We start from the raw sequence: 27,960 nt of genomic DNA on the forward strand, positions 1-27,960 counted from the left end.
ATTAAAAAATAAATACATTTGAGCTAATTGCCTCCCCTACTTTTCCAATAACCTGCAGGATTCTTTTTACCTCAAAAGGAGGGTGGTAGTGCCTAAGAACTACCTGGCTGGCTGTCTATCTCCATTTAGTAGTAGTACACCATACCTCTTCCTGTTTTCTCTTTCATCAGTCTGTGACTCTTTATTTCTCATTTGCCATCCTTCCCTCCCTCTTACTTCTCCTTCCTCCTCTCCTCTTTCCTCTCCTCGTCCAAAGTCCTACTACCGTAGTGGCTCCATCCCTGAGCTGCTGCTCACTCTGCTGGCCAACTGGAAGCGTTCGGTCAAGCCTCGCCCAGCTGTCTCCTATGACCACTCTGTCCATGAGCGTTCCAAGGCTGCCACTGTATGTCTCCTCTGCCCCTGTGCATGTCTCCCATTTGTCCCTCTGCCTCTCCATCATACTCACATTGTCCTATCCCCTGCCTGCTGCCCATAACCTCATCTGATTGGGTGACCAAGGGGGAGGAGGGAACTTTGAGTTTCAGGCATGCGCTCCCTCTGGATTATTTTTCCTGATATCATGATATGAAGATTGAATCGTCTTGATTGGTTTCCCCAGTTTGCCTGAGAGGGGATGTTTGTAAAAACTAAAAGAGTGTTCCAAAGAATGAACAATACATGATTGAGTTTCTATTTTTAAAACAATATATGAAAAAGAAAATAGAGGAGCTGTTTCTTAGATAAAGGTGGTGTAAAAATGCGTACAATAATACAGTGCTTTAAAAAATGTGATAACAATTTAACTTCATAATAATACAGTACTAAATATCCAGCTTGTAACACAGTGGTGTGAATATGATCATCTGTGTTTATCTTCAAGTAAACCTAGCACTTAATAACTCATGTATAACTATAACACAGTAACGTGTAACCTAACACTGCTTTTGTTGTTTTTAATGCAACTTGTAATAATAGCGGTGGGAAAAGTACTCATGAAAGATTTACCACTATTACTATCTTTGAGATGGAAAACCAGCTCTTATCTGATTGATTGTCTGAATGTTGATTTCCTTGTAGAAGTTTGGGGGTAACCAGTCGAAGCCGGAATTCACTGTGGATCTCAGAGGGGGCTCAGTTGATTGGGCCTCGAAGGATAAGTCCAGCAAGAAGCACGTCATTGAGCTGAAGACCCGTCAGGGGACGGAGCTGCTGATCCAATCAGAGATCGACAGCGTCATCAACGACTGGTACCGAGTCCTGACGGACACCATCAGTACACATGTGAGTGGACCACTCTTCTCAGCCTATCTATCTTCTCAGTTCTCAACATAGTAGTTACGGTACCACACCTCTGTAAAGTACAAGTCAGGTTTGTCAACATCCACAACGAGAGGCTTCTGAAATGTATGCATTTATCTGTAATCTGTTCAGTACCACTCCCTTTCACAGCAGAGGTGATCCAGGTTGATTTGAATAACTTGTGGTGTTTGTGTGTGTGGACAGGCATGGGAGTCAGATGAAGCCTTAGAGGAGGACATGCCTGAGTCCCCCGGTGCAGAAAAACAAGACAAGGAGAAAGACCACAGAGACTCCAAGAAAAACAGAGGTTCCTTGACTAAATACACTGTGTGTGTGTGTGTGTGTGTGTGTGTGTGTGTGTGTGTGTGTGTGGGTGTGTTGTGTGTGTGTGTGTGTGTGTGTGTGTGTGTGTGTGTGTGTGTGTGTGTGTGTGTGTCGCGCTCACGCATGTGTCAGTGTTAGTTTTGTCAACAAAAAGTGACTGAAATATTCATAATTTTTCAGTGGCAAAATAGACACAGGAAGAACTATAACCAAACAAAAATGTATTTTCATTTCAGTTGACTAAAACGAGATGAGACAAAATTACCTCTGACTACTAAATGGACTGGACAATAGTTTTTAGAGAGATTGAGAGCTTTTCAGTGAAAGGCACAATTAATATTAGCAGCATAGATGTGCAGCGCAATTCTGTTCAGCATTGGGAAGGAAAGGTCACAGCTGGTGAGTTGCAGGGGAGCAACCGATGAGTGTGGGCAGACCGGCTCCGCCTCAGATTATACACATTGCGCAGGCAACTCTCTTGCTTCCCTGTAGCTAACCAGTCACTACCAGCCTTCTAGTTAGCTACCCTGTGCCTGGTTAAGAAACACAAGCTGCTTAACAAAATTAAAAACAATAGCAGCATTGAGTTTAATAGTAAAACAACAGTCTAGCTATGTTTTTCTCTCCCATGATTAGGCTCTGGAAAAGTAGGCTGTCTTTGAATTTGTAGTCTCACTRAACCCTCCCACTTTTCCCACTTCAATTCCCACTTCTCCCTCTTTTCCTCAGAGAAAATGGCTTGATTCTAGCCCTTAGGCTATCGTTGCAAAGACATGACCCATGGCGCTAAGGTTTTTTCTTTCTATCGTGCATTGGCGGATTTTACATTCATAAAGCATATCACAGGCCGTTCTAAAACTAGGCTACTTGCGGACCTGACCGTTAACCATTGTTTAGGCTACACCTTGTTCAGTCATGTTACCTCATTAGCTACCGAAAGCTAACAACCTGGGGCGCGTTCAGCTGGCTGCAACATTATGGAATGTTCAGAAAGAAATAGGCTATGTAGAACAAACATGCCTCTCTGATACGTTGAATAAGGAATAATGTTGMCTCTGTTCATGGAATTCCTATCTGCAACGTTCAAGAATGTTTTTTAACTGAATGTGGCCATGGTAACATTACCAGTAGCCTATATGCAAACATTTGGTGGCACAGAAACTAAGGAAAGGAGAGAGCAAAACATTTATTGACTAAATTCCTCTTGCCACTATGCTATATCTGGGTAAATAACTTTATTTTGAGTTAATGTGGATCAGACTTGAGCACTTGGACCAGGACTCGAGCACTGGGACGCGGACTTTAGAAATTGGGACTCGTGACTCGATTCGTGACTTGAGCATTGGTGATTCTGACTTGGACTCGAGCACAGGGGAATCAAGGTTTAGTGACTCAACTACATCACTGGGCGAAACAGTCATTAGCCCCTGTTCTACTTTTGGACATTAATGTGGCTGCGGCGTCTGTGGAACGTTGATAACAATGGCAATGACGTGACCAAGTAATGGAGGTGCAACCTATACTACTTTGCCAATACTTTGCGGCACCATCTAGTCGCTCTCTCTGATTGTGTGTGTCTGTTTGTTTTGTATGTAATGTGCAATATCTGTGTAGGCTGAATTAGGAATTTGCATGGACAAATAATTCTTATATAATATTATTCTTATATACAGTACCAGTCAAAAGTTTGGACACACCTACTCATTCCAGGGTTTTTCTTTATCAAAACTATGAAATAACACATCTGGAATCATGTAGTAACCAAAAAAGTGTTAAACAAATCAAACGATATGTTTGAGATTCTTCAAAGTAGCCAACCTTTGCCTTGATTACAGCTTTGCACACTTTTGGTATTCTCTCAACCAGCTTTATGAGGTAGTCACCTGGAATACATTTCAATTAACATGTGTGCCTTGATAAAAGTTAATTTGTGTAATTTATTTCCTTAATGTGTTTGAACCAGTCAGTTGTGTTGTGACAAGGTAGGAGTGGTATACAGAATATAGCCCTATTTGGTAAAAGAACAAGTACATATTATGGCAAGAACAGCTCAAATAAGCAAATAGAACGACAATCCATTTTTACTTTAAGACATGACGATCAGTCAATATGGAACATTTCAAGAACTTTTWAAGTTTCTTCAAGTGCAGTGGCAAAAACCATCAAGCGCTATGATGAAACTGGCTCTCATGAGGACCGCCACAGGAAAGGAAGACCCAAAYGAAGACCCAAAGACCCAAAGACTTGGACGTTAGAGCAATGGACATTAGACCAGTGGAAATCTGTCCTTCCGTCTGATGAGTCCAAATATGAGATTTTTGGTTCCAACCGCCATGTCTTTGTGAGACGCAGAGTAGGCATACAGATTATCTCTGCATGTGAGGTTCCCACCATGAAGCATGGAGGAGGTGTGATGGTGTTGGGGTGCTTTGCTGGTGCCACTGTCAGTGATTTATTTAGAATTCAAGGCACACTTAACCTGCATGGCTACCACAGCATTCTGCAGCGATACGCCATCCCATCTGGTTTGCATTTAGTGGGACTATCATTTGTTTTTCAACATGACAATGACCCAACACACCTCCAAGCTGTGTAATTTGACCAAGAAGAAGAGTGAWGGACTGCTGCATCTGATGACCTGGCCTCCACAATCACCCGACCTCAACCCAGTTGAGATGGTTTGAGATGAGTTGGACCGCAGAGTGAAGGGAAAGCAGCCAACAAGTGCTCAGCATATGTGGGAACTCCTTCAAGACTGTTGGAAAAGCATTCCAGGTCAAGCTGGCTGAGAGAATGCCATGAGTGTGCAAAACTGTCATCAAGGCAAAGGGTGGCTACTTTGAAGAATCTAAAATATATTTTGATTTAACACTTTTTTGGTTACTACATGATGATGATGTTATTTCATAGTTTTGAAGTCTTCATTATAATTCCAAAATGTAGAAAATTGTGAAGAAAAAAAAACCTTGAATAAGCAGGTGTCCAAACTTTTGACTGATACTGTATGTTTTACATTTTTCTGCTTTTGGGAAGAGAATAGAAACATATGTTGGTAGGACCAGGCTATGTATGTTTGTGCACATGGAAGTCAGTGATTTATGTTTACTATAGGTTAATGAGGCAATACAAATGTGATGTGACTGAAATGTGACTAAAATGAAAGGACATTTAGTTAACTAAAATGGCCCACTGTTTTTATTATTTTGAAAATATCTAGACTAAATCATTATTGAAATTACAAAAAATGTGACTACGACTTAATGATATTTTAGTCAAAATGACAAAGACTAGACTAAATCTGAATTAACACTGGCGCGCTTGCGTGCGTGTGAGAATGTTTGCGTATTTGTTTGCGTGTCAGTGATCTGAAAAGGTTTTGTCATTTTCCTCCATATGCTTTCAGCGATGAAGACGTCTGTGAGTATAGACTCTTCGGACCAGAAGAAGACCAGAGTAAAGCTGAAGAAGTTCCTGACTCGCCGACCCACCTACCAGGCCGTCAGAGACAAGGGCTACATTAAAGGTACGGATGGCCTCACTGCAAGCCAGTTCCTATAAAGGTGACATTTGACATGCCTGTCTCTCTCTTTATTTGTTAATTAAAATATACTTCTCTTGCTTTGTGTTGCGCCACAGACCAGGTGTTTGGCTGCAGCCTCAGCAGCCTGTGTCAGAGGGAGAACACTTCGGTGCCCACTTTTGTCACCATGTGCATCGACCACGTGGAAAACACAGGTATGACCTCTCTGTTTCTGTTCCCTCTTTCTGCCTTTTAAAATTAGCCATTTTGTTTCCATTATGTGTACTGAATGAGTTATAATGCTGTCTCTGTATCTTTCTCTTTCACCCTCCTCTATGTCTCTGTCCTCTTGTCTTTGTGTCTCTGACCATGTCCTCTCTTCTGCAGGTCTGAGTATAGATGGGATATACAGAGTGAGTGGGAACCTAGCCGTGATACAGAAGCTGCGCTATGCTGTCAATCACGGTAGGTCAAAAATAGTTTTTGTTTTCTTTTGGAACCAGTGGAATTGTCCATGGAACCAATGGAATAGTACTAAAAGAGCAAACCTTGTTTGTTTGTGTGTTCCAGATGAGAAGGTAGAGCTGGATGACAGTAAGTGGGAAGACATCCACGTGACTACAGGAGCCCTGAAGATGTTATTCAGAGAGCTGCCTGAGCCCCTTTTCACCTACGACTCTTTCAACGATTTTATCAACGCCATCAGTGAGTAGTAACACACTTGACTACACTGTTAGACTTCACTTTGCTGTATAACAAACACTGTACTGTACAACACATATAACATAGAGATCCTATTAAATTACGAATTCCTATTCTAATTCCTAATTCTATAACGTATACATTATATGTCTGTCTACTGAGCCACTATTTATAATGGTAAAATCAAGGTTTGATGGTTTGCTTAAAGACGATGCCTATTAAGACATAATTGACTTCATATGCTTTACCACTTGGTTTGGTGATTCCAAATGTGTGCTATTTTAAATGTATCCACAAGATGGCACCCTTATCATTTAAATTCACAAAAATGTATTAGGATTAAGGGTTGCAAAACTACGGTAATTTACCAAAGTTACCGGAATCTTCTATAATTTTGGTAATTAACAGGTAATTTATGGCAATCAATGGTAACTTTGGTCATTTAATGTATTCATATACAGTATAATATTCATTTTTTATATCTTTATATATATTGTCCATGAGTTTCTATTGGAGTTTCTATATGGTTCAAGAGAAAATAGTCTAATTAATGAAATAAGCATATAATCAACAATGGAATTATTTTCAATGAACTCTTCCAACTATTGACTTTTTTTTTTACAACTGCCACTAGTTTGGCTCCGAAACATTTACAACAAAGACAAATTGACATTAAATAAATAAATAAAAGCTATTTAATGCTGAAACCCTCATTTTAGGCACCGACGGTATTCACTAAATTGATGGTTTATATTTAGGATAATTTTTTACAGCTTTGTCATTCTATTTTCTATTTGAAAATAATCTTGTTTGATTATTTTAGATATTTTACATGTGATAAGGCCACAAAGTGGGCCAGGGATAATTATAGACGCTTGTGATAATCTGAAGTACCCAAAAAGTCCACTAGATGTCTTGTGATAAATTACATAAAATCCTTGAAAGTTACCAACATTCTAATAGTTTACTGGTAAACTTAGAAAGTAATATACCCTTCATTTGCAACCCTAATCAGGATCATGTAAATGCTGTGTTTCTACATATGCAATGAAACTAATGGTTTTACATTTTTCCCTCTGTTCCAGAATGCTCAGACTACAAGCAGCGAGTGAATTTGATAAAAGACTTAATCAAGCATTTGCCAAAACCGAATCACGACACAATGCAATGCCTCTTCAAGCATCTCAGAAGGTAAGCAAAAAGCATCCTACATTTCTGCTAAGCTAAAGTCAATACTCTCTGATGGATGACAAGACCCAGCTCATAATTCATTGTGCTAGTCTGTTTAAGAGTAGCCTGGGAAGCCGCTAGCGGGCTTTATGGATCTCCACTATTGTCTGGGCTTGATGTGCACAGTCGGTAATACACTCATGTCCCCCTGTGACCGGTTCGTACATGAAGCATTCTCCATTCAAGCTGCAAAGACTTTGATTTCCTCCTAAACTAGAGACGAGAAGGAGGGAGAAAGAAAACGTTCATCGTTTAAGAAAAAATAAATAATTGCCCATCCGCCCTCTCTTTTCCCCATAAACTTTGTTTTGTACATTCTACACACATTTTACATACATGGCATTTTATTTTATTTATTTTTACACTTGTAAAGTAATAAAGTAATTTGATCTTTTTATACACATTACATCTAAATACAGTTGAAGTCGCCTAATTGACATCATTCGAGTCAATTGGAGGTGTACCTGTGGATGTATTTTAAGGCCTACCTTCAAACTCAGTGCCTCTTTGCTTGACATCATGGGAAAATTAAAATAAATCAGCCAAGACCTCAGAAAAGAAATTGTAGACCTCCACAAGTCTGGTTCATCCTTGGGAGCAATTTCCAAAAGCCTTAAGGTACCACGTTCATCTGTACAAACAATAGTACGCAAGTATAAACACCATGGGAGCACGCAGCCGTCATACCGCTCAGGAAGGAGACGCGTTCTGTCTCCCAGAGATGAACGCACTTCGGTGCGAAAAGTGCAAATCAATCCCAGAACAACAGCAACGGACCTTGTGAAGATGCTGGAGGAAACAGGTACAAAAGTATCTATATCCACAGTAAAACGATCCCTATATCGACATAACCTGAAAGGCCGCTCAGCAAGGAAGAAGCCACTGCTCCAAAACCGCCATTAAAAAAAGCCATACTACGGTTTGCAACTGCACATGGGGACAAAGATCATACTTTTTGGAGAAATGTCCTCTGGTCTAATGAAACAAGAATAGAACTGTTTGGCCATAATGACCATCATTATGATTGGAGGGAAAAGGGGGAAGCTTGCAAMCCGAAGAACACCATCCCATCCGTGAAGCACAGGGGTGGCAGCATCATGTTGTGGGGGTGCTTTGCTGCAGGAGGGACTGGTGCACTTCACAAAATAGATGGCATCATGAGGTAGGAAAATMATGTTCATATATTGAAGCAACATCTCAAGACATCAGTCAGCAGGAATGGGCCAAAATTCACCCAACTTATTGTGGGAAGCTTGTGGAAGGCTAGCTGAAACGTTTGACCCAAGTTAAACAATTTAAAGGCAATGCTACCAAATACTAATTGAGTGTATGTAAACTTCTGACCCACCTGAAATAAATAATTCTACTATTAATCTGACATTTCACATCCTTAAAATAAAGTAGTGATCCTAACTGACCTACGACAGGGAATTTTTACTAGGATTAAATGTCAGGAATTGTGAAAAACTGAGTTTAAATGTATTTGGCTAAGGTGTATGTGAACTTCCGACTTCAACTGTAGATAGTACTTATACATTGTGTTTTCAGTCATAACTATTATAGAACATGAGCTTTTAAACCRACCACTCAGCTACTCTCAGGGGCAATACCAAAATAAGTGATCTAGTGATTCTGTCTACTTGTCGCAAAATCTGCAGAGCTGAGATGGTTATATGCCCCATATACATAACATTCTGTTTGTGGCAAGAATTTTGTATAATTATTTTTTTTGAATCAAAAGTTTTGAATCAAGAGTTGTTTGCGTATCCGTTCATAAACCATGTGCCACGGAATCGGCACATCTCAACTATGAGAAGAGATTTTCAATCTGTATGGTTCCGCAGCCAATATTTTGGTCCTCAAGTAAAACTGATATATATTTATTTTTTTATTACAATTTTTGGTCTTTAATAAGTCTTGCATTTTGGACTTGCATACTTTCTTTATGAAACACAATGTTTCACCGCCATGCTAGAGTGGCTAACGCGTGTATTACTGGCTATTCACATCAAGCCCAGACAAAAGCGGAGATCAGGCTAGTTTAAGAAGATCTTTACCTATTTACCTATGAAAAAAATGTAAGAAGTTGCATATGCTCCCATGGATTGAATAGGTAAGCACCAACGTTTGAGCATACAGTGTCTTCTTCTGGGTAATATAATATATTATGTTTATTTACCACATATTGTCCCTTTTGCTTGGGACTCTGTATTGTTTGTCTGCTCTTTTTCTGTCAATAACCCACAGTAGCCTGTCAGTCCTCACTACTATCTTAGTTTGTTGACTTATTCTCAGATTGATGTGTCTGAGGTACAGAGGACCAGGGGACCTATAAGTAGGGTTCGGGGTAGATTCTCAGCCCATTGGAGCTCGGGGCTATATCATACAGTATGTTCAGAATGACATTTGCCTAAGCACTATTTGCATTTATATGGCCCTGTGTTTGCCATAATGCAATACCTTTTAGATCTGGTGTTTCTTCTAGGAAATGTATTGTGTGACATTTTGTCTATATGGAAGTCTATCCCAAATGACACCCTATTCCCTACATAGTGCTCTACTTTTCACCAGGGCTCTGGTCAAAAGTAGTGCACTATATGGGGAATAGGGTGCCATTTGGGATGCTACCCATGTATATGAGACAAGGGGATTTAATTGGGTTTTCCAATGAATAATGTTACTGTGGAGCAGCGTTTCTGTATGCAAGGATTTTGATTTCCATTTAAAAGCAGCGATATTACCTGACGTTGTTTAATATTGTATTTTGCATCTTATGTTTTTTGAATACTAGCAGTAGCTTACTTAATAAATGTTATATACGTTTTGTCTCCAGCGTATACCTGATCCCTTTGTTGACCAACCAACATCTGTAATGTGTTTTCTAAATGATATGCCTATTTCACCAAAACGGACTGACCATAGGGCAGTTCGGGAAAATGCCAGATGGTTCTGGTCCATCTTTAGCACAGTGGGCCTGTCTAAATTGGGGGTTTTGCGCATAATGATCATTATTTGGCTAATAATGGGGGCCTCAAGGGAAAAATGTGCCTTTGTGTTGGAACTGCCTGGCAGATTTCTGCTCGTAGTCCCTCCCTGTATCCCACTCTCTCCTCCTCTCGCCTTCCTGTCTCTCTCCAGGGTGATTGATCATGGAGAGGCCAACCGTATGACGACCCAGAGCGTAGCGATCGTTTTCGGCCCCACCCTGCTCAGACCTGAGACGGAGACGGGAAACATCGCTGTTCACATGGTCTATCAGAACCAGATTGTTGAGCTCATCTTACTGGAGTATGAGAACATATTCGGCAGGTAGAAAATAAACACCTAAGAATGACACCTGAGGTAAACTCCTGTGGAAGAGGAAGAGGATGGTCTGGTGACTGGTCGGACTCACCCAATTACGCTTATTTTTGTGACTGAAAACATTGCTGCTGTGGACCCAGCAATTTAAAGAAAGAAAAACAAAATGTAATTATTGTTCATTTGATAATAAGATTAATAAAGGAAACTAGTGAATGACTTTGCACTTAACATTTTGAGAGAGATGAGTATGATGTAAATAAATACAGATTTCATTCACTTTGGTTGCCATTCCTGCTGTGAGTAGCAGGGCGGTGCAGTTGCTTCAGGGGAGAGGGTTGGTTGGTTTGTTTGTTGGTGAGCTGGCTGGATCTAGGCATTGACGACGGACGGAGTGCAGTGTGAATGGCGTGGATGGATCTCTCTCCGTGTGTGACGTGATCCAGTGGATTTGAGTGTACAGGGTATAACTGTGTTCTACACTGGATTCCTATGGCCAGTATTAAGTACATACTACATACAACAAGAGCTTGGTGAATAAGACTTTCATTGTTTTGGACTGGAGTGAAACAGAAGAAGAGGATTGTGGGATACATTGATGTGGCGTTAAAGAAACCGCTGGAGTGACTTCCGGCTTTCTCTGATGACATCACAACACAGGAAGCACAACTCCATCCAGATCATTCAAACAACAACTAACTACACACTGAATAACTGACTGGCTGGGTGGTCTGATCTCCCTCTGTCAAGTCATTGGAAGCCCATATCCTACTACCATGTGGTAGAATATAGACCATGCTTGGTCGTCTGTATAAAGACTACTCTCATTGCTTTGTGTTGGAATAATAATAAGCTGAACCTATGAACTGGATATTCTCAGTGTTGTGGAACATTGACTGTTGACTTGACCTCTGAATTTTGTGAAGTACAATGTAAAGCCTCAGTGGTATGGATACAGAATCAGTATTAAATATGGGGGCTCTCTGACGAGACCCCAAAATGATGTATGGGGTCTCTCAGAGGGGAACCCTGGATCAACTGGATGGGACATAGTCATGTGTATTAGCTGTATTTCCCCTACTTCATAATGAAAACATTCACCACGATCGGATCTGGGAACTGCATTTTAGCACTATTTTCCCTTTATAATGCACTACTTTTGACCAGAGTCTTTGACCAGTCAAAAGTAAGGCAATATACAGGGAATAGGGTGCGATTTTGGACGTGAACAGGTCACCCTCCCTATCCTACCTCCCTTGCTAGAACTGGAGCCCRGCCCCTTCTTCCAGAAATACCCTTTGACCCTAGTGCAATCATCAACAGTGGTCAGTCAGTATGTCACATGACTGTTTTTGGGAAGCATCAAAACAAACCTGTGTTTGGGGGATAATACAGTACATGAACTTGCTATATCTGAAGACTGGCTGCATCCTAAATGGTTTCCTATTCCCTATGCATAGGCCCTGGTCAAAATTAGTGCACTACATAGGAAATAGGGTGCCTGCCATTTGGGATGCACATAAGATCTTCCCTAATGTGTACAGATAAAGAACAGATGTGTGTTATTGTCTAGTCTAACGTGCTTGGTATGGTAGGCCTCTGCTAGTGAAAGGCCTTCATTATAAGTGTGAAAGTGTTGGCTTTTCAGTGAAAGGAGATGTCCTCTTTTCCCCACCTTCCTCCCTTTCCTGCTCTCATCCTTTCTTCCCTCGTGTTCTGGAGTTACTGGGAAAAGAGATGGAGATGCAGTCAGTCTTAACATGACTATTTCAGATGAATACTGGTTAAGTCCCAAATAACACCCTATTCCCTATTTAGGGTGCCATTTGGGATGCAGGCCCAAGCCTTTGTTCCAACTTTATAATCACTCTCCTTACCTAAACTAATCTCAACGGGACTGGGACTGGAGAGAAAATGGAACTGGAAAATAGTATTACATTCAAGTTTATGGTGATGGAAGGTACAATGCAAAAAAGCCTCTGTGCATATTATGTACAGCAGCCTACATTAAAAAAATATTTCCTTATTGAAGTATGTATGTTTTGATGGTGAGTGGTTGGTTCAACGAGTGAAATATCACTGATTTTGTAAATTGTCGAGAAAATACATGGATTGTTACAAAAGAGGAAATGGTATCTTGATTTTGACGCATGGTCAACTGCACATTTTGAATGTACTTTTCAGACTAACTGCTGTTTGTGACATGTCTAATAAAAAACTAAAACTAAATGGAACTGACTTAAACATTTTCACTTTCAGTTGACACAAAGGGTAGCCCTTTCCACAATGCCCCAGTCATCCCGTATACGGGTTGAAAATGGCAGATGTTGTCATTGTTAAGCGCCTAAATTGGAATAAAGTGGCTGTACATTAAAATGCTATAAATGACATCAGAGCTCAGGTTCTCCACTTCACAGCACTGTATGGGTTTTGACTAACAGCTGAACTTGGGCACCGAGCGCTACAAGATGATGCGCCCATTCCTCCCGCTAATTGGGCAACTTTTGCACATTTGTAGTTGTCTGAGTGAGGGAAATGCTGTAAATCGAGTCTGTTCTGAAAGATGAGACATTGAGGATTATAATAAATACCGCTTTGATGTCATACAAGCAAACCACACACCCGGGAGTCCAAATGTGCATTTCACATTTCCATATTTGAAACTTCTCTCATTTACAATATCAACGTTTATCATCACTGTTTGATCCACAGTTACAAGGATGACAAGGTGTTATACCTTGGGACAGGGTTGTCCTGAACAAAATGAGCCTGTTTGTCATATTGTGAAGAAAATTCGCTCCAGAACACGCACTTGAATGCACTCATGACTCCATTCTATGCACACCAAAATTACAATCTGCCTGAAGTAAGATTGTATTTTATAACTTAGCTAGGCATGTTGGCAATGGAATAAGCTMTCAAATGATGCCCACATGACCCAGATTGCGATTTAAAATAGAGCCTGGACTCYAACCCAGAATCTCTAGTGGCACAGCTAGCACTGCCTTAGACCACTGCGCCACTTGGGAGGCCTAAAATAGATTTTTTTTGATTGTGTAAACAACTAATTGTGTGATGGTGGGGACACAGGTGTAATGTAGATGCTGGGAGTCGCGAAGCAGGTGGTAAGTTTAAGATAACAAATAACGATACAACGTAMGAGTAGCGTCTAGACATGAACAACAGAAACAACACTGCCTGGGAAAGGAACCTAAGGGAGTGCTAGATAAAGGGGAGGTAATGGAGTCCAGGTGTGCTTAATAATGAAGCAGGCCGGTGGTTAGTAAACCTGCGAATTCGAACACCGGAGGGGAGGGTTGGGAGTAGAGGCAGCGAAGATGGAAATCACGGATGATGTTGGGATACAGAATGTCCTCCACGGGAACCCAACACCGCTCCTCTGGGCCATACCCCTCCCAATCTGACGGCATAGGAGGGCGCTCCCTTGATGTCCAGGGGGGTGGAAGGGTGTCGTGGGGTGACAGCATCAGCCAGGGGACCAGGATCACCGGCCTGAGAAGGGAGACATGAAAAGAATGTGGGATACGGTAGTCACTGGGAAGCTGTAACCTATACGTTACCTCGTTGACCCTCCAGAGAACCTCAAACGGCCTCACAAACCGGGGGCTCAGCTTCTTGCAGGCCAGGCGGAGTGGGAGGTTCCTGGTAGAGAGCCAGACGCGATCCCCAGGATGGTTCATGGGAGTCTCACTGCAGTGGCGGTCTGCCTGCTCCTTCTGACGGGGGACGGCACACTGGAGTCTTACGTGAGCCTTGCTCCACACTTCTGCGCGCCTGAACCACTCATCAACCGCAGGAGCGTCGGTCTGGCCCGGGGTCCACGGAGCCAGAGCTGGCTGAAAACCCAGAACACACTGGAAGGGAGTCAACCCAGTGGAGGAGTGACGTAACAAATTCTGGGCGTACTCCGCCTATGGAAGGAATCGGGKTCACTTTCCCTGCCGGTCCTGGCAGTGACTCCTCAGGAACCTCTCCAGCTCCTGGTTCATCCTCTCCACCTACCCGTTGGACTGAGGCCTATACCCGGAAGTGAGGCTGACCGTGAGCCCGAGCTATTCTATAAAGGCTCTCCATACCCGTGCTGTGAATCGGGGCCCATGGGGAGACGATGTCGTCTGGAAGGTCATCATGCCGGAAGACCTGCTGGAATAGTGCCTCGGTGACCTGGAGAGCAGTAGGGAGACCAGAGAAAGAAATGAAACTACAGGATTTTGAAAATCTATCCACAACCACCAAAATGGTGGTGAAATCATCGGAGGGGAGATCAGTGACAAAGTCAATGCATAGATGAGACCATGGACGATGAGCCACGGGAATGGGAAGGAGTTTCCCTGTGGAGCGTGCCGGGGGGGGACTTGGTTTGAGCACATACAGAACAGGAGTTTACATAGCGACTAACGTCCTGCGCCAAGGTAGGCCACCAATATTTCTCGGAGATAGTTTGGGTAGTGTGAGAAAAACCTGGATGTCCAGCAATGACAGCTGTGTGCGCACAGGTTGGCAGCCGATCCCCGTGGAAAAGGTAGATGCGCTCAGGAAGAGAGGTAGTGGGTGCGGGCTCCCTCCCCAGAGCCTGGCGGATGTCCACATCTACGTCCCAGACCACAGGGGCTACGACTCGAGAGGAAGGGATTATGGGTGCATTCTGGACAGGACCCTCTCCCGAAATCGTAGCCCCGGGACAGGGCATCGGCTTTGGTGTTCTTTGAACCTGGGCGATAGGTCAGCGTGAAGTCAAATCTTGTAAAGAAAAGGGCCCACCTTGCTTGGCGCATTCAGTCTCCTGACTGTCTCTATGTACTCCAGGTTCCAAATGGGTCCTTGGCGCCCTCCAGCCAACGTCTCCACTCCTCTAATACCAACTTCACCGTCAGGAGCTCTCAATCACCGACGTCGTATTTCCTCTGCAGGGGACAGTTTCTTAGAGTAATACGCACACAGATACAATTTCTGTGGATTACCTTGTCGTTGAGACAGAACTGCCCCCACGCCCACCTCTGAAGGGTCCACCACCATATATTGTGGGATCTGGGTGTTTGAGCAATGGCCTGAGATGAAACGTCTTTTCAGTAGGCTGAAGGCCTCGTCAGCTGCTGTACTCCACACCAACCTATGGGGACCACCCTTGAGGAGAGAGGTGAGGCGATGGAGCTGAAGTTCCTGATGAAACGGCGGTAGAAGTTGGCAAACCCCAAAAAACATTGTAACCCCTTTATGGTGGTTGGGACTGGCCATGACCTGACTGCATCCAGCTTCTTGGCATCCATCTGCATTCCTTGGGGGCTGATTTGGTAGCCAAGGAGCCTCCTGATGAAACTGGCACTTCTCAGCCTTGACAAACAGTTGGTTAGCCAGGAGGCATTCCAGGCCTACTCGGATGTGAGCGATGTGATCCTCCAAGGTAGCCGAGTAGCATGTCCCGGAACACCTCATTGACGAGTGCCTGGAACACTGATGGAGCATTGGCTAAGCTGTCTTCCATTCATCTCCCTCCCGGATGCGGATGAGATTGTATGAACTCCGCAGGTCCAACTTGGTAAAAGAAAAATGGCCCCGGGAGCTGTTCGATGGCTGCCGGTACCAACTGGAGAGGGTAATGGTACTTGGTGATTTCATTGAGTCCTCTGTAATCAATACATGGGCGTAACCCTCCATCCTTTTTGGCCTCGAAGATGCAACCTTGTTGGAGCGCCTCATGGATGTACTCCGCCATGGCCTGGGTTTCAGCCACCGTCAGAGGGTAGATGTGACCCGATTCCGGTATGTTTCGCGTCACTACTTCACAGGGGAGCCTTAATATAATGTGAACTTTCATGTGCCTTAATATCAAACTTGTATGTCATCTGTAAATGCAAATACAATTACGAGCCTAGTTGGTTTAGTCACAGAGACTAAACCAAGATAATAAGGCTAAGATAATAAGTGGGCTGGATCTACCGAGAGATGAGTTTGGATTGGTCTGCGGTGTTGCATCTTGTGTCTATAAAATGAGCTGCTCATCATGTCTAGATAACTCTACTGCAGTTTTTTATTATCAAAGATATAACGTTAGCCTTGGAGAACTGCTAATAAGTTCATATACTGCTCTCAATAACATTGCTGCCCTGAATTTATCAGGCGCTATCYACAAAGGTCATTGGAAAAAGTTGTGACGGACTACTTTCTGGACGACCAATGCTGACCCTCGCTCACTCTGAAAATAATACGTTTTGAAATCAGTGGAACACAARGGGCCAAACACGCTGTGCAAACTAAACGGAAACAACACATGATGTCTTGCAGTCTGCCGTGAAGCTTTCATCCATGTATACAGGTAAGAATCTAGCTACAGGTTCAGATATTATACGTTACTAATTTTGTTAAAGTTGTTTTCATTGCAAGCTAAAGCTTGCTGTTAACTAGCCAGCTGGAGTTCGATGGCTGGCTTGCTAACTAACATTAAACCTAACGTTATTTGGGAAACTTTAGCTTGCTATGACTATCAGTTTGTATTGCTAGTGTTGTTACTCTTTGGATTGGGATTATAGTAAAGTTATTTGCTATGTCTAAACAAAAGATCCCAAGTTAAAGCTTGCTGTTAGTTAGCTAACTTTAGCTGAGGTTAACTGGCTGGCTTGCTAGTTAACAATAACTTGTGTATCAGGTGTGTGTAACGTTAGTGCTGTTTTCTCAGAATGCCATTTTGCATTGCTAGTTATAGCCTAATGATAGCTAGCTAACTAGCTAACATTGAACCTATTGGTCAACTTTAGCTAGTTAAAGCTTGCTGTTAGCTCGCCAGCTGACATTAGATGGCTGGCTAGCTAACGTAAACTCACTCACTTTTGTACATCGCCTTGGTTCGTACAATTGACCTTATTTTAGCGCCCCAAAAACGTAATACTTGTCAATGTCAATACCATTGTAAAGCACAATTTCTCCCCTTTCCAACAAAATTATTGACATGACCTCCACGCTGCCCGTTTCTGCATAATTCAAGAAGGCAATGAGCTCCTTCGGGTCTTTTTAAAAATGGCGGATGTGGAAGCGAAACTAATGCGTGATAGTGAGAAGGAGAGGAGATGTGTGGGAAAACGGCTTTTTTTCACTCGATCTGTCCAACTTAACACCTTATCGCCTCTAAAATGTAAATAACACACTATAAAGAGTTTATATAATGTGTTATTACATACCTATTTGAAGGTTTGTGTCGAATTTGAATCGGGTTTTTAGGGCGGTGCTAAAGTGATCTTCAGAAGTAAACAGCGGCTTTGAAAGTCATGATTGCTTACAGTGATGACGCAAAACATGACTAGGTATCCCCCCCTTGCCCCGTCACTGTCCATTTCTTGTTTTTAAACGATGAGAGAGAAGTGCTACACTTGGTGGAGAGAGATTGTAAGACAGAAATAGTTGCTTTATGCGTGCAGTATGTTACGGCATGACACGTCACGATGTAACGGAGGGTCAGTTTTTTTCAACTTTTCTCCAYTACTATACAGCCATTACCGTGTCGATCAARGCTTGAATAGAAACGTAGTTCACACCCCAGATTTTGATGTCAACACAGTCGCTACAGTCCCATTAGCTTTCTTTGTAGCCTCGTTTGAATGTCGCGGTTGCGCACATTTGTACGGAATGGGGTGAATTTACATTACAGTAGCTAACATTACCTGTATGAACTGTGTAGGGATATCTCKGAATGCTATTTCTCATCTATTGTATAATAATGCTAAAATATTTGTATCTGGAATTTGTCTTTCTGTATCAATCAGTAGAACACGKCTGACTCTAGGTGAATCGATGTTGTGCAGGTGAATTGATGTTGTGCAGGGTTGTCTTCTGAATTTATTGTTGTTATTCCCTGTTTCACAGCTTCGATGCTCTGGAGCCTGGTGTTGTCTCCAAGGAGCGTTTGGACTGTCGGGACCAGGTTTCAGCTGCTGCGAAGCGCTGACATCCTTCCTCCCATAGATGGTCTGCCTGTAAAAGCACCACCTTTACCTCTGATTGTATGCATATAACTGCCTCGTCTATCACTGATATCGTTCTTGTACATACTATATATTTTATTTATATTGACCATCTATWTCTGATATTGCTACTATGCAAGTAACCATTTGGCTGTACCGTTTACACCTTCTGTAGAGACCATCCACTTCGCAAAATATTGATATACCACGTGTCCACCACACAAATATGGCGCATGCGTCTGTTTATGTATTGTACATGTGCAAAAAAAAATTACCTCAGGTTTCAACTTGGGTTATATGGCTTACTATGTGATAAGTGCATGTGGAACAGTATATAAAGTATCCTAATGTACTCGTGTGACGGCATTTGGGCAGTGAGGTAAAGTAGTTTTGTGGTATCTGTACATTACTTTATATTTTTTTGGGCAACTTTTACTTTACTCCATACGTTTTCCTTGACACCCAAAAGTACTCGTTACATTTTGACAGAAAAATTGTCCAATTCACACACTTATCAAGATGTCATCTCTACTGCCTCTGATCTGGCAGACTCACTAAATGCAAATGCCCTTGGCTCTCCGTCAATAAAAACAATGAAATTGTGCCATCTGGTTTGCTTAATACTTAAGTACATTATGCCCCTGGCTGTCTAATAAATAATTGTGCTCTCTGGTTTAATAAGGAAACAATTTATACTTTTTCCACCACTGGATGGTGGTGGAAATCTTTACTACACGACTCACTGTTTAGCGCATGATCTCACATGTGAATCCTTAAAGAGATGGGTGGGGCTGGGTTTAGAGCATGTGAACAATGCTGAATGGGTGTAGACAAAGGAGAGCTCTCCAGTAGGTACCAAAATATTTAAAGGCCCTTTTCTCAAAAGTGAGTTTAAGTGTATCAACTTTCAAAGTAGAAATACTTTCCCATTGTTCCTCATACGTGGATGGTATTCCATTTTGTAGCTTTGAGTCTACTTTTATCCCATGTAAAAAAAAAAAACWGTTTCAAATGTTGCTACATAAGACCGAATCCAGGGGGTGAGTGACAGATGCGTCTGCGTGGGGGCGCAGAGCCTGCAGGCAGGTCGATGGCATAGTCCCAGGGGCGATGAGGGAGACAGATGGAGCAGGTTTTGGAAAATTCCTCCCGCAGGTCCTGGTATACCTCCGCGAAGTTGGACAACCACAGGACTCTAAAACCGATGTGGTACCACAGGGGATAGGTCCTCCGGGATTCAGGTGCCCAGTCTGATTTTCATCATCGACCATGAGATGGTGGGGTTGAAGTCAAGGGAGGCCGACCTTGTGAGCTGCTGCACTGGTGATTTAGGGGATGTTCTGATGGATGAACTCCACGGTGAGGGTGAGTGGTTTGGTGATGTGTGTGATGGTCCCGGAACCTACTGGCCGATTTATCAAGGGCTTGAACCGGGAAAGGAGAGGAGAGCGGGTATGAGGTGATGTTGAGGGAGGGGGCAAGGGTCTTGTCAATAAAGTTCCCCGCGGCACCGGAATCCACTAATGCTGTAGAAACAGTACACGAGAGAAGTCAACTAGTGCGATCGACACCAAAAGGAGTTTGTCAGAAAGTGATGAAGAGGATACTCACACCTGCCCCAGGAGGTGGAAGATCACATGACCGTCTCTCTGCTTTCGTGGATCCCGAGTTGGGACATAACGGACACCACTGGAGCTAGTGCCCTCATTAATCACAATAGAGACAAAGCTCCAGCTGTCTGTGTCGCTCCACTTTACCTCCATAAGTTCAGGCTCTGATCCAAAGTGTTCAGAGGGAGGGAGAGAAGCGATGTGAATGCCAACGCTCCCGAAGAAGGTTATCCAGAAGGATGGCCATCGCGATGAGTGTGTCTAAAGGGAGGTTGTCATCTCGACAGGCCAGTTCCGTCTGAACCTCCTTGCGCAGTTCTCTTCTGAATAGCGTACGAAGACGAGCGAGTAGATGGCCGTGGTCCATTCCAACACCCGCCCAGTCAGCAGAAAAATAACTGTGGCAGCCTTGGACCTTTGTGGTGGGGGCTCCCATCTGGTGTGCAAAGTAGAGGGAGCATTGTAGCAGGAAGCCACGGCATTTAGATGGGGTGCTGTCATATTTATCGGGGAGGGACAAACGGCATCGCTGACCTGGGCGGGTTGCTGAATGGGCTGGCTCGACTAGTAGTAGAGTATCCTCCGCTAGTTGAAGGCAACGTGCCTCAGGTATGTTCGAGACGTTGAACACTGCGAAAAACTTCTTCCATAGCCGTCCCCAGTTGCACCAGCTGGTCGTGGTGTTGACGAAATAGGTATCCCTGCTCATCGACCGTCTGGGAGATTTCCTGCTGCTTCCATTTTGTGAGGCAGTGTTCTGTAACGTAGACTCTGGGAGTCGAGAAGCAMGTGGTAAGTTTAATATAACAAGAAACATGGAACGATACAACATAGGAGTAGTGTCTAGACATGACCAACAGAAACAATACTGCCTGGGGAAGGAACCTAAGGAAGTGCCAGATAAAGGGGAGGTATAAAAGTGAGGTAATGGAGTCCAGGTGTGCTTAATGATGAAGCGCAGGTGCACGTAATGATGAAAGCCAGGTGTGCGTAAMGATGGTTCCCAGGACCGGTGGTTAGTAAACCTGCGAAATCGAATGCCAGAGGGGAGAAGCGGGAGTAGACGTGACAGCAGGGCTGTGTTCCAAATAAAAAAAACGGTAAGTGTGTTTGCATCAGGTCCTCAATGGCAAAGCTAGTAGAGCTAAAAAAATAAGTAATAAACGTGTAAGGAACTGTGCACAGTTTGGAGAGGTGTGTGCCCACTTGGAGACACCAGTTAGACCTCTCACTCAAACCCTTTCTCATCTTGCACCTACACCAACATTTCAATGAATATGTCATATGTTACTGAATGTATCCAGAGTATTTTCATATTCTGTTATTGACAAATGCTGTGAAAAGTACAGCAAATGTAAAATGCACATAAAATCAACAGTGTAATGCTTGGATTCAGTTTTGTGTCAGGTGAACTGGTGTGTCCTCAACTTTGGTCTGATCATTACCCCATTACCCCATAATCTGGGACACGGAATGTTTCTATGTAGTTCACTACCCTATTCCCTATGTAGTTCACTACATAGGGAATAGGGTGCCATTTTGGCATGCAGACATGAGTAGCCTAGCGGTTAAGAGTGTTGGGCCAGTAACTGAAATGTGCTGGTTTGAGCCGGCAAGGTGGTTAAAGCCCTGCCCCCCGTTAAACTGCCCCCTGCACCTCTCTGATTCAGAGGGGTTGGGTTGAATGCAAAAGACACATTTCGGTTGAATGCATTTAGTTGTGCAACTGACTAGGTATCCCCCTTTCCCTTCCCTGTCCCATGCAGGCTAAATATTACCTCAGGCCAACTAGCTCTGTTCATTCCACTGGAGTATGGAAAACATAACATAGATTATGAGTGTAGGACAATAACTTAAAGGTATTATCATTAAACAATGTGCGTTCTGGCATGTCAGTGATTGTCTGTCAGAAAAGTTAACAGTTCACAGAGGTGAATATAGGATAGCAGTCTGCACTAAAATGGAAATAGTATATTTTCTTTAATCTGCTTTTCCCTCCCTCTTTCTTCCTCAACCATCTCTCTCTCTCCATCTCCTCCATTTTATTTGTCTTTCCCAGCTCCACATTCTATCTTTATGTGCCCCATCAATGTGTCAGTGTGGCTGCCAGTTGCTGGTCTTTTGAGAACGTCATGTGAAACGTCGCTTGAAGTGTGAGATGAATGGGAGGCAGAGGGCTCGAAGAGAGGACGGTAACTAGGTTGGGACTGTATTGTGCGTGTTCCTACTAGAGTAGCCCAGGTCTGGATGAAGATGCTGTTATAATAAAMACCTACCAATGGGTTGTCATAGCATAGGTCTACCAGACACTGTCTTAGGCCTACAAGGAACTGCACTGCCTGCCTGCTGGCAGTAAACACATTGATATCTGGACAGCTTCTATCTGTCAGGGGGTGCTGATACAGTCTGCCTTGTATTTATTGCCTACTTAATGGACTTGATTGTATTACTGAAGGGAGAGAGCGAACAAAATCTAACGCCACTAGCCCCACTATGGTACTTTCAGCATTCTGCAATTACCTTATGTAAATCTGTGCTTGGAATGGTTCTGCTGCCTGCTATTTAAAATGCATTGAATTTCCATGGGAAATGATCCACTACTGCCGCTTGAACCTCGTTAATAACGGTGACAAGCCGGATGACATTTGGAATACTTACATGCTTACTTAGCATTGCCATGCTTGCAAACACTTCCTACGATACCCCGCTTCCTACTTCTCTCTCCTGCTGCTGCACTCTGTGACAGCACATTTACAAAAAGGATAGCTTTGAATGAGGTACTCCGGCAAATGAGTTATTTCTTCAAGTAAATGGGTTTTCCTGCAAAAGACATTAGACTAGTAAGTGCTCACTCAATCTTTGATCATGCGGAGTGCCTGAAGTGGAGTGCACTGGCTCTTGCAAATATCACGGAAATAGGTTTAAATTCCACCTTCTATTAGCTCATAGACTATAAGCTCATTGCAGACTGCATAGTCAGATTGGAATGGCATTGAATTACTGTATGAACTAAATCACTGTGACTACTGTAGACAGACAAATGTTTGTGAGTTCCAAGTACCTTAAAGTATTTAATGGATCTTAGCCCAGGATTCATTTGAAAGGCAATTTTGATGCACAATACTTCACACACAATGACTCACACCTAGTGGTTAGAGCATTGGGCCAGTAACTGAAAGGTTGCTGGATCGAACCCGCGAGCTGACAAGGTAAAYATCTGTCGTTCTACCCCTGAGCAAGGCAGTTAATCGACATCCATGGCGCCCGGAGAACAGTGGGTTAAGGCAGCCCCCCGCACCTCTCTGATTCAGAGGGGTTGGGTTAAATGCGGAAGACACATTTCATTTGAAGGCATTCAGTTGTACAACTGACAAGGTATCCCCCTTTCCCTCTTATTTCTCTACCCCGAACATGGTGCCTCTGTCAGCCAAAATAGTGTAATATGGCGCTGAAGAGGATGGCTGCCGTTTCATGGGCTCTTAACCAACCGCATTTTTTGTAACTTATTTTGTACATAATGTTGCTGCTACCGTCTCTTATGACCGGAAAGAGCTTCTGGAAATCAGAACAGCAATTACTCACGAACTGGACGAAGAATTTCTCTTTAATGAGTCGGACGAGAGGGATTTACTCCAGACACCTGAACAGGCCCTCAGCCCGGTCATTCGCAGGAGAAAATGATGCAAGAGGTATCGCGGAAAGAGATCAGAGGTGCCCTGTGAGGATCCGCCGARGAGTGGCTAATCTGCTCTTGCCATCCGTACTACTGGCCAACGTACAGTACAATTGCTGGATAATAAATTGTACTAACTACGATCACATATATCCTACCAAAGGGACATTAAAAACTGTAAGATCTTATGTTTCACCGAGTCGTGGCTGAACGACCACATGAATAACATACAGCTGGTGGATTATACACTGTATCGGCAGGATAYAACAGCAGCCTCTGGTAAGACAATGGGTGGTGGTCTATGTACATTTGTAAACAACAGCTGGTGCACGATATCTAAGGAAGTCTCGAGGTTTTGCCAGCCTGAGGTAGAGTATCTCATGATAAGCTGTAGAGCACAATATCTACCGAGAGTTTTCATTTGTATTTTTCGTAGCTGTCTGTATACCACCACAGACGGATGCTGGCACTAAGACCGCAATCAATGAGCTGTATAGCACCATAAGCAAACAGGAAAACACTAATCCAGAGGCGGTGCTCCTAGTGGCCGGAGACTTTAATGCAGGGAAACTTAAATGCGTTTTACCTAACTTCTATCAGCATGTTAAATGTGCAACTAGAGGGAAAAAAAACTCTAGACCACCTTTACTCCACACACAGATACGCATACAAAGCTCTCCATCGCCCTTCATTTGGCAAATCTGTCCATAATTCTATCCTCCTGATCCTGCTTACAAGCAAAAATTAAAGCAGGAAGCACCAGTGACTCGGTCAATAAAAAAAGTGGTCAGATGAAGCAGATGCTAAGCTACAGGACTGTTTTGCTTGCACAGACTGGAATATGTTCCGGGATTCTTCCGATGGCATTGAGGAGTACACCACATCAGTCACTGGCTTCATCCAATTTGCATATCGCCCCAATAGATCCACAGATGATGCAATCTCTATTGCACTCCACACTGCCTTTTCACACCTGGACAAAAGGAACCCCTATGTGAGAATGCTATTCATTGACTACAGCTCAGTGTTCAACACTATAGTGCCCTCAAAGCTCATTACTAAGCTAAAGACCCTGGGACTAAACGCCTCCCTCTGCAACTGGACTTCCTGACAGGCTGCCCCCAGGTGGTAAGTGTAGGTAACAACACATCCGCCACACTGATCCTCAACACTGGGGCCCCTCAACGTCCCCTCCTGTACTCCCTGTTCACTCATGACTGCACGGCCAGGCACGACTCCAACACCATCATTAAGTTTGGCGATGATACAACAGTGGTAGGCTTGATCACCAACAACGACGAGACACAATATAGGGAGGAGGTCAGAGACCTGGCCGAGACATTCCTTCAATGTGATCAAGACTAAGGAGATGATTGTGGACTACAGGAAAAGGAGGACCGAGCACGTCCCCATTCTCATCGACGCGGCTGTAGTGGAGCAGGTTGAGATCTTCAATTTCTTGGGTGTTCACATCACCAACAAACAAACATGGTCCAAGCACACCAAGACAATCGTGAAGAGGGGACGACAAAACCWATTTRTTCTCAGGCGACTGAAAATATTTGGCATGGGTCCTCAGATCCTTAAGGTTCTACAACTGCACCATTGAGAGCATCCTGACTGGTTGCATCACTGCCTGGTATAGCAAATGTTCGGCCTCTGAACGTAAGGCACTACAGAGGGTAGTGCGTACGGCCCAGTACATCACTGGGGCCAAGCTTCCTGCCATCCAGGACCTCTATACCAGGCGGTGTCAGAGGAAGGCCCTAAAAATTGTCAGACTTCAGCCACCCTAGTCATAGACTGTTCTCTCTGCTACTGCACGGCAAACGGTACTGGAGCGCCAAGTCTAGGTCCAAGAGGCTTCTAAACAGCTTCTACCCCCAAGCCATAACACTACTGAACATCTAATCAAATGACTACCCAGACTACTTGCATTGTCCCCTCCCCCCCTTTATGCTGTTGTTACTCTGTTATCTATACATAAGTCACTTTAATAACTCTACCCACGTATATATTACCTCAATTACCTTGACTAACCGGTGCAKCCGCACATTGACTCTGTACRAGTACCCCCTGTATATAACAATGCTGTTATTTTACTGCTGCTCTTTAATTATTTGTTACTTTTATTTCTTATTTTTMGGGGAATTTMTCTTAACTGAATTGTTTGATGGCTTGTAAGTAAGCATTTCACTGTAAGGTCTACCTACACGTGTTGAATTCGGTGCATGTGACAAATACAATTTGATTAGTGTTCATCACTCCTGTTCTGTACCTATGCAGTGAGAGGGAGCTGGTGAACAGGTAAGAAGACCCTGTCTGCCATGTAGGAACCGTTAGAAATGTCATTAGAGTCCGACAGAAGGTCAATGCTATGATTCACCTATCACTCTTTTTCTCCCCCTTTCTCGCTCTTTCTTTTGCCCCCACCTCCTCTCTCTTTCTTTTCTGACCGTCAGAAATGTCATTAGTCCAACAGAAGGTCAATGCTATGATTCACCTATCACTCTTTTTCTCCCCCTCTCTCTCGCGCTTTTTCGCTCTTTCTTTCGCCCCCCCCCTCTCTCTCTCTTTCTTTTCTGACTCTCTCTCTGACTCCCTCTCTCTCTCCAAGCACCATGCAGGACTAATGTTACAGAGATGGGGGCCAGTGGCATATCGCTCCTCGTAACTGTCTACATAACTTGCTCAGCTGGAGGGAAATACAGCCGTAGTAAGTCCTACCAGCCCTCTGTTTGCTGTTATATATTGGTCTGTTAAAGCAGTTAACTTGTCAAATAAAATGTCCCCTGCTTCAGTTTGCAAATGGTGATTTTTATGCTCTTGTCAAACAAATGTCATGGAATTTGGARGGTTGACATGCATAAAGCATGCCATCTGTCATTCCTGAAATTCATAATTTTGAAAGTAAGTATAAATCAAACACAATTATTCCTTATTGAAAAGAAGTCGGTGAACAGGAGGGAGGAAACCAATCTGCTTCTGAGCTCAAAAATACATTATGCTAATTAATGCCTATCAATCACCGTCTGAAAAATCCACCATATTAATAACTGAGGAAATGTGAGTGAAAATGCAGTAGGTAGAAGCCCACACTACACTACACCGTTATAGGGGTTACTGACAGACTCCAGCAACCCAGAAAAGCCTCTTCCAACCCCCTGCTCCTGTCCTGACACTAACAGCCTAACTGCATAAAGACCACACTGAAGTGACGTCAAAGAGTCATGCTTCATAATGGACTTGTTCACATTACCTGCTCCCAGCCCCACACCTCATCCCCAACAGACCCTGTGAGAGAAAGAGACCAAGGGCTGCTCTGGCATCACACAGGACCTGACAGAAAAACACCAGCAGCATATGGTGCAGTTCACGGGCCTCTGGGTCTGCATCCCAATGGCACCCTGTTCCTTATATAGTGCACTACTTTTGACCAGGCCCAATGGGGCTCTGGTCAAAAGTAGTGCACTATGTAGGGAATAGGGTGCCATTTCGGACACATACCGGGATTGTAACCTAACTCACTGTGGTCTGCTAGTTATAGAAATTAGCATTTTTTTCTTTCTCATTTGGAAATTCACGGGGTCAGGGCCCTTTATTCTCCCCCAGTTTTTAACAGCCTCTGTGCTGTGGTTTGGTTTCAAACGGGCACATGATTCAATAGGATCTACCGGTACCTCATTCTGACACGTTTTCCAAATCAGAGGTGGTCCCCCTTTTATCAAAACAGAGCAGGGGCCAAGWTTCTAAGCGGACCTGAGACCTCAGATCGTAAATTAACAGGTATGTAGGCAAGAGGAGGAGGGAGTCCAACTAAAATGGACATCAAAGAGAAGGGGGTTCTGATCACAGGAGGTGGACTAGAAACACACACACACACACACAAACACTGTCACACTAACCCCAGGGCCATGACAAACAGAGAGACATTCTGGCTTCTCAGAGTAGCAGACAGTCAAGCAGAGCAGTTGCGCGTGCACACACTGCAGACAGACCCAGACAGCACAGGAGGTCCAGAGGACAACCTCATGCTGTTCCGCATTCCTCCATGGTACGCACGTCACCTCACCCTGCCAGCACTCACAAACACACACTCTGTTTCATGTCCTGAACAAGGACATAGAATATATCAATCTAGCAATGTTTTGTTAACAGCTGGTGAGCGATCTCTAATATTAAGGACGTCTCGATTGTATGCTTGCCTGAGTGAGAATACCTCATGATAAGCTAAACTATTTTCCAAGAGTTTTCAGCTATATTTTTTGTAGCGGTCTATTTACCACCACAAACCGATGCTGGCGCTAAGACCGCACTTAAAAAGCTGTATAGTGTCATAAGTAAACA

The 27,960-nt window shown here is 43.5% G+C and overlaps 1 protein-coding gene across 5 annotated transcripts in view; it reads left to right on the forward strand.

Moving 5' to 3' along the window:
* The window catches only part of LOC111953670 (rho GTPase-activating protein 12-like), an 85,958-nt gene extending 73,372 nt beyond the window's left edge, over nt 1-12,586 (forward strand). For 3 of the 5 annotated variants that reach the window (XM_070435458.1, XM_023973092.2, XM_023973093.2), the window contains 9 exons: nt 257-385; nt 1,060-1,263; nt 1,486-1,588; nt 5,009-5,128; nt 5,242-5,340; nt 5,513-5,590; nt 5,696-5,830; nt 6,913-7,018; nt 10,196-12,586. In XM_070435458.1, coding sequence (XP_070291559.1) covers nt 257-385; nt 1,060-1,263; nt 1,486-1,588; nt 5,009-5,128; nt 5,242-5,340; nt 5,513-5,590; nt 5,696-5,830; nt 6,913-7,018; nt 10,196-10,370 — 1,149 coding nt within the window. In that variant the 3' untranslated portion in view covers nt 10,371-12,586. The remainder of the gene's footprint in view (nt 1-256; nt 386-1,059; nt 1,264-1,485; nt 1,589-5,008; nt 5,129-5,241; nt 5,341-5,512; nt 5,591-5,695; nt 5,831-6,912; nt 7,019-10,195) is intronic. The other 2 variants (XM_023973094.2, XM_070435459.1) reach the window with 1 other exon arrangement.
* Nucleotides 12,587-27,960: the final 15,374 nt, after the last annotated feature.

This window comes from Salvelinus sp. IW2-2015, linkage group LG27, assembly GCF_002910315.2.
Source record: "Salvelinus sp. IW2-2015 linkage group LG27, ASM291031v2, whole genome shotgun sequence".
In the NCBI taxonomy this organism is placed as follows: domain Eukaryota; kingdom Metazoa; phylum Chordata; class Actinopteri; order Salmoniformes; family Salmonidae; genus Salvelinus; species Salvelinus sp. IW2-2015.